Source organism: Vipera berus, assembly GCF_964194415.1.
Source record: "Vipera berus genome assembly, chromosome: 3".
Lineage (NCBI taxonomy): Eukaryota > Metazoa > Chordata > Lepidosauria > Squamata > Viperidae > Vipera > Vipera berus.
In genome coordinates this window covers 19,477,166-19,486,296 of record NC_138204.1, presented here as the reverse complement: position 1 = coordinate 19,486,296, position 9,131 = coordinate 19,477,166, and the positions used below count along the sequence as shown (strand labels likewise).

Sequence of the window (9,131 nt, the reverse complement as noted above, 5' to 3'; positions counted from 1 at the left end):
TGTTTCTCTGTCTCTCCCTCCCTCCCTCCCTCCCTCCCTCCCTCCCTCCCTCCCTCCCTCTCTCTCTCTCTCTCTCTCTCTCTCTCTCTCTCTCTCTCTCTCTCTCTCTCTCTCTGTGTGTGTGTGTGTGTTTGTGTGTGTTTGTTTGTTTGTTTGTTTTTAGAGGAGGGGGACTAAATAGGATTTTTGAGCAGTGTTTCTCAACCTTAGCAACTTGTAGCTTCAGTTCCCAAAATTCCCCAGGAGGTCAGGGAATTCTCAGAGCTGAATCCATGCATCCTAAAAGTTGCTGAAATTTAAAAACATTGGTGTCTTGAATGTTGTGGGAAATCAATTCTGCTGCTTTGGCTACTATACCTAGTGCATCCTTCTTTCCCTCATGAAGACAAAAAGTAGAATCACCCCTGAATGTAACAGGAGAAAACTAACTTTATTGATGACAAATACAACAAATACGACTTTAATAACTAACCATTTGAATGAATGAGTTTTATTATAAAGAGTAGCAAAACCAAAACAAATGCTTATCTATTGAACTGATTGCCAAGATTTAGTACTTGTGAAAATCCTTTTATGACTGCACAGACTTATGAACTCTCTTGTCCCTTTTAAAATATCCTAATTCTAGATCCCTTTTTCCATCAGCTACCTAAGTTGCAAGAGCCAGTTTTGTATAGTCGCTTAGCAACCATTCAAAGTTACGACGGACCCCTCCAAAAGTTCCTTAAAATCCAGTTCTGGTAACTATACCAAGCTCGTTATACTTATAGTTCGTTTTTTCTTCAAATAGCTCCTAGTAGGGTATATGCCTTTCTTCACTTTTTTTTTTACTAGCACCTTCTGAAGATTACATTGAAAGGCTACATTCACATATCAAACTAAAACACAACTGTTTTGATTCCACATGTAATGTGATGCCAGACACGGAAATTTGTGAAGTTAATGTAGTATAGAGTAGATCAGCAACTTTAAGAGGTGTGTATTTCAACTCCCAGAATTCCTAGCGTTCATTGGGAACAGATTTTCCCCCTTTCATTTTTGCTAACAGCAGGGGTCTTCAAAGTTGGCAACTTTAAGGCTTGTGGACTTCAACTCCCAGAATTCCTCAGCCAGCCTGGCTGAGGAATTCTGGGAGGTGAAGTCCACAAGCCTTTAAGTTGCCAACTTTGAAGACCCCTGGCTAACAGAGACCTTTTCATTACACACTGACTCATGGCCACAGTTGGGAACAGAATTTCCACTGCTAAGCAAGACAGTTCTTAAGTGAGCTGCGCCTGATTGTATGACCTTGTCTGCCATAGTTGTTAAGTGAATCACACAATAGTTAAGCGAATCCAGCTTCCCCCGTTGACTTTGGTTTTTGGAAGCTGACTAGGGTGCCACAACTATCACATATATATATATGCTGGTTGCCAAATGCCCGAATGATGATCATGTGATTGTTGGGCTGCTGCAATGGTTGTTAAGTGTGAAGACTGATCGCAAGTAACTTTTTCAATGCTGCTGTAGCTTTGAGCAGTCACTAAATGAATGGTTTTAGATGGAGGACTGCCTATGCTGAAAAATGACTGAATTTGGAAAAAACAAGCCTGTGCTAGATCCAAAACACTGCAGCAGCCCTTGAACTAAATATAGCTGCTTTTATAATTTTGACTGAAGGACAGTTAGGTACTCTGGGACTAACTGGTTCTAGAAAACACACGTTTGAGAAGACTCCCATAATACTCAGGCTCCATCTAGTGGCTAAATCCTGAAAGCTTTGCACTCTAGAGAAATTCAGGAAGGAAGCATCACACTAACGTTAAGACCAATCCACACCAGTATGGAAATGATGATTGATGGCTCTGCAACGTAATTCCAATTCAACTGTTTCGGGGTTTTTTGCTGCTGTCTAAAGGATTCCATCCTCTTTGATTGTGACCTTTATACTTACAACTCTTTTCATTCTTTTTTAACAGAAAACCATGGATTGAAGATGTTAGTTTTAGAATATTTATTTTTTTAAAAAAAGGTGTTTCACATGTTTTGGTTTTAAATGTATATCTGTGTATAGATTCAATGCAGACTCTACTAGGAGAACGTTTGTATTTTATTTCACGCAATAAAATATTCTGGCTCATATTGTCTGCAAGCCTGCATGTTTCTCTCTCTTTCTCTGTTTGTGTGTATGTTAAGGTTTCACCCTGTCCGCTTTTTCTAATTCAGTTCTGCCGATTCTCTCCTTATCACTTAAATTTATTAGGCTTCCTTCTTTCCCAAGAAATGGACTTGACACATGTAGGCCCGCCTTGAGCAAGAGACCTCTATTGCCATTTTGACATTGCATTATCAACCTGTTTCAAAGGCTTCATTTTATCATCATAAAATGATAAACACTTTAGGTAATGACCAAATAGTCAGGATCTGGTATTAAAAATGATGCCCAAGGAGTTAAATAATTGTACATAGGGTGATGGTGCTAGTCAAAAACTAATGAACAAAATATCAGTTGTTTCTTTGCCATTTTAAAGTCAAGTCTCTTTCTCATCAAACTTGATTCTTGATGATTTCATGTTGTGTTGTTGGCAATGAGATGTTATATCCTACTCTTTATTTACAGCTCTGGTAATTCCCGGTTGTCCCTCATGCAGTTATTAACTAGATCTGATCTTCCTTAGTTTTTCCAAATTCAGTCATTGGCTTGATCAGCAACACCTGACCATTAGCTACACCCCAGTTAATTTTCTAGTCAGAGCCAGTTTGCTGTAATGCAGGGGTGTCAAACTCGCAACATCACAACTTTTCTTCCATTGCCGGCAATGGGATGGGTGCAGTTTCGCCATGACGCATCCAGCCCAAGGGCCGGCAGTTTGACACCCCTGCTGTAGTGGTTTAGGCAACTGGATAGAAACCAGGAGATTATGAGGTTTAGTCCCACCTTAGGCACAAAGCCAGCTGGGTGACCTTGGGCCAGTCACTTTCTCTCAGCCCTAAGAAAAAGACAATGGTAAACCTTACCAAAAAAAACTGCAGGCATTTGTTCAGGCAATCTCTAAGAATGGGACACAACTGAATGGCAGGTTTTATTTTCTACTATATAGGTTAGTATTTTTTTTAAAAAAAATTAAAATATATTTCTAAAGCAACCGTGTGGAATAATTTCAATTTTAAAAATGATTCCATACAAATTTTAAAATAGGTTGAAAATTCCTGATTAAACATGGCAGGTGCCTAGAGGACTACACAGTGGAAGAATTGGATAGCTTTGAGTCCAGTTACCTAGCTCCATTCAACTCTTCTCTTGGGACGCCTTTCCTTATGTGAATTCGTCCTAACTACTCTAGTTTCAGCCTGATTAGAGCATTCCCTCTGAGCCTTTCAGCCTTACTATTCGTGCCTGTTGTTATTTCATCCACTGCACATGTGTGCTTATCTAATACTGGTTGTAAATTATTGTAATACTGTTGTAAAGGGGATTCTTCTTCATGACCATAATCAACCAGCAAACAAAGAAGTTTCGTGATTTGATGAGGACAATATCAATTCACACTGCCCAAATAGGTATGAAGTTCCTTAAAATTTATTGTTAACTTGTTTTAAACCATTCCCTTTTTAAAAGTTCTTACACATCTGCAACATGGAACTGCACATGACAATTACTCAATTTGCATGTATATTTCTCTTTGATCAAGAATATGCGCATCTCAGTTGACAAAAGGACAAGTACAAAACATTAGCATCACAAATAATTTGACATGGGGATTTATACTTCCAACACAGGAGGGGAAGGGTTTTCTGCTCTACATTTGAAAAGCTTAGAAATACATATTTAATTAGGTGGTGGCAAACAACCTGATCACAATTAACAGAGAGATTTGGAATACTCTCAAACACAAGTTTAAATGTTCCAAGGAAAATGAAACACACACACACACCTTGGACTGTTCCATTTTAAATGCTCAGGCCTGAGTTTTAATCCAACCCTAATCCTCAATCTTAGTTTTCTGTACCTAATTAGGCTATGCCGGATGTGTTGTGTTGCTCTTCTGATCTGACATAGTCTTTGGAGGCTTATTAAAATACCCTTTCTAATCTGCTCCAGAAATGGAATTATTGGGCAATTTCCTCCCCTTGGATTTACACTAGTAAGACTTCATTGGCTTTAGTATCTAATATACAGGTGGTCTTTGTTTAGTAACCACAAATGGGAATAGCAACTCAGTTGTTAAGTGAAGTGGATGCCAAGTGTAACTGCTACTGTGCATAGGATCTTACTTCAGCTTTCCTTATGCTTTACAGATCTGTGAAAATCTTAAATGTGAGGATTGGTTGTAAAGTTACTTTTTCATTGTTGTCATAACTACAAATGGTCACTAAATGAGGACCACCTGTATAAGGATCTACCTCTGGGACATTTACTTATTATATTACTCATGCATAATATGCATGTTGCAAAGTAGAAGTGTAAAAATTATGACTGGGGGACTGTAGGTGGCATTCCCATCTGTGATCACAGAGCCCAACCCAGGATTTTTGGTATTTTATTTCAATGGATTTTAGTTCCATATTTTGGAGTATGGCCCATGACACATGGCATAAAGCATTGTGTGGCCCTCAGGCAGAGGTTATGTATCTGAGTCCAAAGGACATTTGGCACTGGAGATGACGGCATCATTTATCAAGAGGACAAGGAAGGGGAAAAAGGCAGTCCCCACAAAGGCCCAAATAAATGAATGACCTACAAATGAAACATTTTTCCATACCTTAAGTGTCCAGAGAACATTTCTGTCCTCATGTCATCCAATAATCTTCTAACCAGGCCCAGCATGAAAAAGCCATGATGTGAAAGTATTAATTACTTGAGGGCTGATGTAATCCAGGGAGGGAAATCTACAAATTTTAAACTCATGAACAAATTGCGCCAGTTGGCAATAGCAATAGCTTTTAGACTTATATACCACTTCTCTAAATGGTTTACAGAATTAGCATAATTGTCCCCAACAATCTGGGTCTTCATTTTACCAACTTTGGAAGGATGGAAAGTTGAGTCAACCTCGAGCCCCATCAAGAACAAACTCCAGATTGTGAACAGTTAGCCTGCAGAGTTAGCCTGCAGTACTGCATTCTAACCACTGCACCACCAGCCAATGGCCATGCCATCTGGAGCTATTGGAAACTATAGTTCCACTATTTCTGAAAGGAGAACAGTTTACTCACCCCAATGTTTTCCATCATGGGTTCATTACCAATTATTCCTGATATGCACAATGATCACATAGTCTTATTCTCAATGCAAAATCAACACCATTACAGAACGTGTGCAGTTATCAAAATGTCCCAATGCTTAAACAGTTATAGTAGAAGTCTTGCTTCCTTGTTCTTTACCTTTATTTATTCTTGTAAATCTTTTGTGCAGTGGGGCTATCTAAGCGCCCAGTAGATAATGGCTGATACCACTCAGAATTAACATAATTCCTTATAATTCTGTATTCTCCAGAGATGCCAAACTTCAACTCTCACTATTCCAAGATTTTCTACAGAAATGAAAGGTAGCTAATTGGGAAAAATTGTTTTACACAAGCACCAAAGCTTTATAAAAATAAAATAAAAGTTACTGTAAGGAAGTGGTTACAGAAGGTAAAAAAATAATGTAAGCTTTGTACCCTTTCCTCAAATATATGCCTATCCCCTTTCCAGTAGGGGAAAAAAATAAATAAAAGAACAGCTATGTCACTTGTATTAACCAATTAACTACCCATTTGCAGTCTCTTTCATTATACAACATTAGGATCATAGCATTCTACTCCTCGATCCTTCAGTCATATAAAGGAAAGTGTCCCTTTATAGCCCATTCTAATGCATACAGTATTTTTTACACACAAGCCCCACTGATTTTAAGAATAGTCCCAAGTGCACCCAGAAATTCAACTTTATCTGGGAATACACTGAAGATTCAGAAGTGACAAAGAACAGAGTATAGCAGGGAAGTGATAAATTGTTAATGGATGATGGTGAGAAAGCAGAAATTCTTAATTCCTATTTTGTGCCTGTCATCTGGGCTAGATGATATTGACTCAAAATTGGGTCAGTGACCATGCTCAGTATGGGCTAATTTCAGCTTGAATGAAAGTTTCAAGTCAAGTGCTATCACAATGCCCTGTGCTGTTTAATATTTTCATCAGCTAACACTTCTCAGGAACGAAATAAAGTTCAAAATATCTAATCAGGTTTAAGCAATGAGCTGATGTGAAGAAGATGTATTTAACAGAGAAATTTTAAATTCTGCATCTGGAAAAATAAATTGAAAGATGCATGAATAGGATGGGGGAAGACCTGGCTGGACAGCAGTGAATGTGTTAAGATCTGTATGTCCTTATTGACCAGAACTTAAACAGGAGACAACGGTGTGATGCAGCTGCTACAAAGGCAAATCTTATCTTGGGGTGCATTAACATGAATACAGAGTCCAGATCATGACAGTAATTTTTCCATTCTACTTTACCTGGCCATAAAGGTAAAGTTTTCCCTGCACATGCGTGCTAGTCGTTTCTGACTCTAGGGGCCGGTGCTCATCTCCGTTTCAAAGCCAAAGAGCCAGCGCTTGTCCGAGGATGTCTCCGTGGTCATGTGGCCGACATGACTAGACGCCAAAGGCACACGGAACGCTGTTACCTTCCCACAGTAGTGGTCCCTATTTTTCTACTTGCATTTTTACGTGCTTTCGAACTGCTCTGGGACAAGTAACAGGCGCTTACTCTGTTACGTGGCACTCAGGATTCGACCCGCCAAACTGCTGATCTTCTGATTGACAAGCTCAGCATCCTAACCCAGTGAGCCACCGCGTCCCTGGCCATACCCCACTTGAAATACTCTGTCCAACGTGAAGCACGAGTTCAAAGGTTTTGCTCAACTCAACTAAGTATAACGTTTTAGCTGAGGATAATATTCTGTATCACATTTCTTTCCTACATTAAATGTAAACTCTGAGTGCCACAGTGTTCAAGTCTTAGTGCAATCTGCTCTGCAAGGAGAATTTTTCCTTTGTTACAGGACAATGAAGAAAATGGAAAGGAAGATGAGAGGTCCTTGGTGCTCTGAGCTTGATTGTTTTCTTGCAGATGTTTCATTACCCAAACTAAGTAACCTCATCAGTGCTGGTAGGGAGTAGGATTTGCTCTGATTTTTATTCTAGTGGCTTGCCCTGTCAATGTTGGTGGAGTGTTTTTTTCCACTTTTTCTTGTCCAGAGTGAGGACACAACTGTACATTTATAATCACCATGAAATGCTTGGGGGAAATGTCTAATGAAACCTGCATTCTAGGAGAAAATAATGTAGTGTGAATTGGGGAATGTGCATGGCTGAATTAGCATTAAGAATTTCTTCTTAATAGGGATTCTTAATAAATATCCAAAAAGGCAGTGATAAGGAGATTTATGCCTGGACAGAACAGATCAAGCCATACAGGTACCACCTCCCTAAAGTATTGTGCATCAGTCCGAATCTGGAAGTGCCATTGGTGAGAGAGAGTGTACAAAGCCTCTTCCAAAATGACAATGTGACTGAAAGTCTGTTGCTTTGTGAAGTAGCTTCAGAGGTGTGCTTGGCACAAACATTTGTTCAATAACTCCTAAAGCCTTGCCCATCCCTAACTTCTGATCCTTTTCCTTACCTGTCAATTATCTCATTCCCTTTATTCTCTTTGGTTCTGGCATCCAAGCTTTTTTTTAGTTGCTTTGTAGAAAACCTCAGAAAAGAGAGCTGGAAGTCGCAGAGGGAAGATAAATTGCAGGGTGAAACCCTAAGCTTCTGACTGTTCTTCTTTTCTGGAAATGATCTTGCACTCTTACCTTAGTGTTAATAAATGGGCAGTTTATCCTTGCAGAATTAGGATATGGAGTCACAATATTCTTCTCCCACCAAAACTTTTCAATAATTTTCTCTTTAGGAAAAAGACACATTCCCTTTCGAAAACCATTGCAGCATGTTTTAACTGGAAAGACTCATCTGTGAGTCTTTTGCAGAAAATTCAAGAAAATTGTAGCCAATAGAAATCAGTAACTCGGTTTTGCGTTGGACCACATCAAAGAGGTCAGCCCGGCATGAGGTATGTACAGTGGCCTGTTAACTACACTGTTATGTTGCTCAGTTGAAAGCATTTCCCAAGGCACAGAAAATGTTTACAATGAGGACCTGAACTCAAAAGATAAGTAGCAATAAAAATGAGGAAATTAAATAAGTCAACCCCCAGAAAAAGGAAAATACATTTGAAAAATTTGTCATGTCAACAGCTGATTCAGCACTTTCCAGGTAAGCAGACCGCATCACAGGCAGTTTTTTCTTCTTCCAAATTGCATGCATTTGTTTTCAATTTGATAAATACAAAGTGACAAAACTGGATCACTGATATAAGTCCTCTCTGCTTCGTTTGACTGTGAGGTTTTTTTTTTAACTGAATTATTCAGTCTTTCAGCAGTATTCCCCAGCCAGTGCAGATTGCTTATCCAACCGTCGGACATCGTTCGATGATGAATACACATTTATTGAGTCTGTACGCATTGTGCAAAGAAGGAAAAGCGAGTCCTTGCTCCTATGAGGTGAGTTTTGAATAACTTGGGGGAGAAAACCTTCGTCTCAGGTACTTTAGGACATAGAGAGGAAGACAGCTGACTAAGGTGATCACAGTCACCTTCCATAAGAACGATAAAGTTGTTATGAAGTAAACATCTGCAAGAAAGAAGATGTTTGTCACTCACTGTAATGAAAAAGACATGTTTTCAAGGCTAATTTTGCTCACTTTTAATTAAAAAACAGATTAAGAATTCAACTGCAGCCCATTTACTTCAGTAGCAACTATAATAGAATTATGAACTCTGAATCAGAAATTTAAGAGGAAACTGCTAATGATACCAGATTGTTGCTTAGCAAAGCTCCTGCTGGTTCATGACGATCCCATAGCAATGAGTTTTAATTTTGCCTTTGGGGCCTATTTGTTTTCCTATTCCCAGCCTGCTGAGTATAGAGGGGGAAAAAATAATATGTTCACATGGATCCAACAGGCCTCATATTAATCCTCAATTAAGGCTACCAGTTCTGAGCTACAAAAATCCAGATCACGATTAGATGGCGAAAAGAACAGGAAAAAAAAAACACA

At 39.0% G+C, this 9,131-nt stretch overlaps 1 protein-coding gene across 5 annotated transcripts in view; it reads right to left on the bottom strand.

Moving 5' to 3' along the window:
- Positions 1-3,491: 3,491 nt before the first annotated feature.
- The window catches only part of ATP9A (ATPase phospholipid transporting 9A (putative)), a 93,596-nt gene continuing 87,956 nt past the window's right edge, over positions 3,492-9,131 (bottom strand). For 2 of the 5 annotated variants that reach the window (XM_081325352.1, XM_081325353.1), the window contains exon 28: positions 3,492-8,704. In XM_081325352.1, coding sequence (XP_081181478.1) covers positions 8,568-8,704 — 137 coding nt within the window. In that variant the 3' untranslated portion in view covers positions 3,492-8,567. The remainder of the gene's footprint in view (positions 8,705-9,131) is intronic. The other 3 variants (XR_014026138.1, XR_014026139.1, XR_014026140.1) reach the window with 3 other exon arrangements.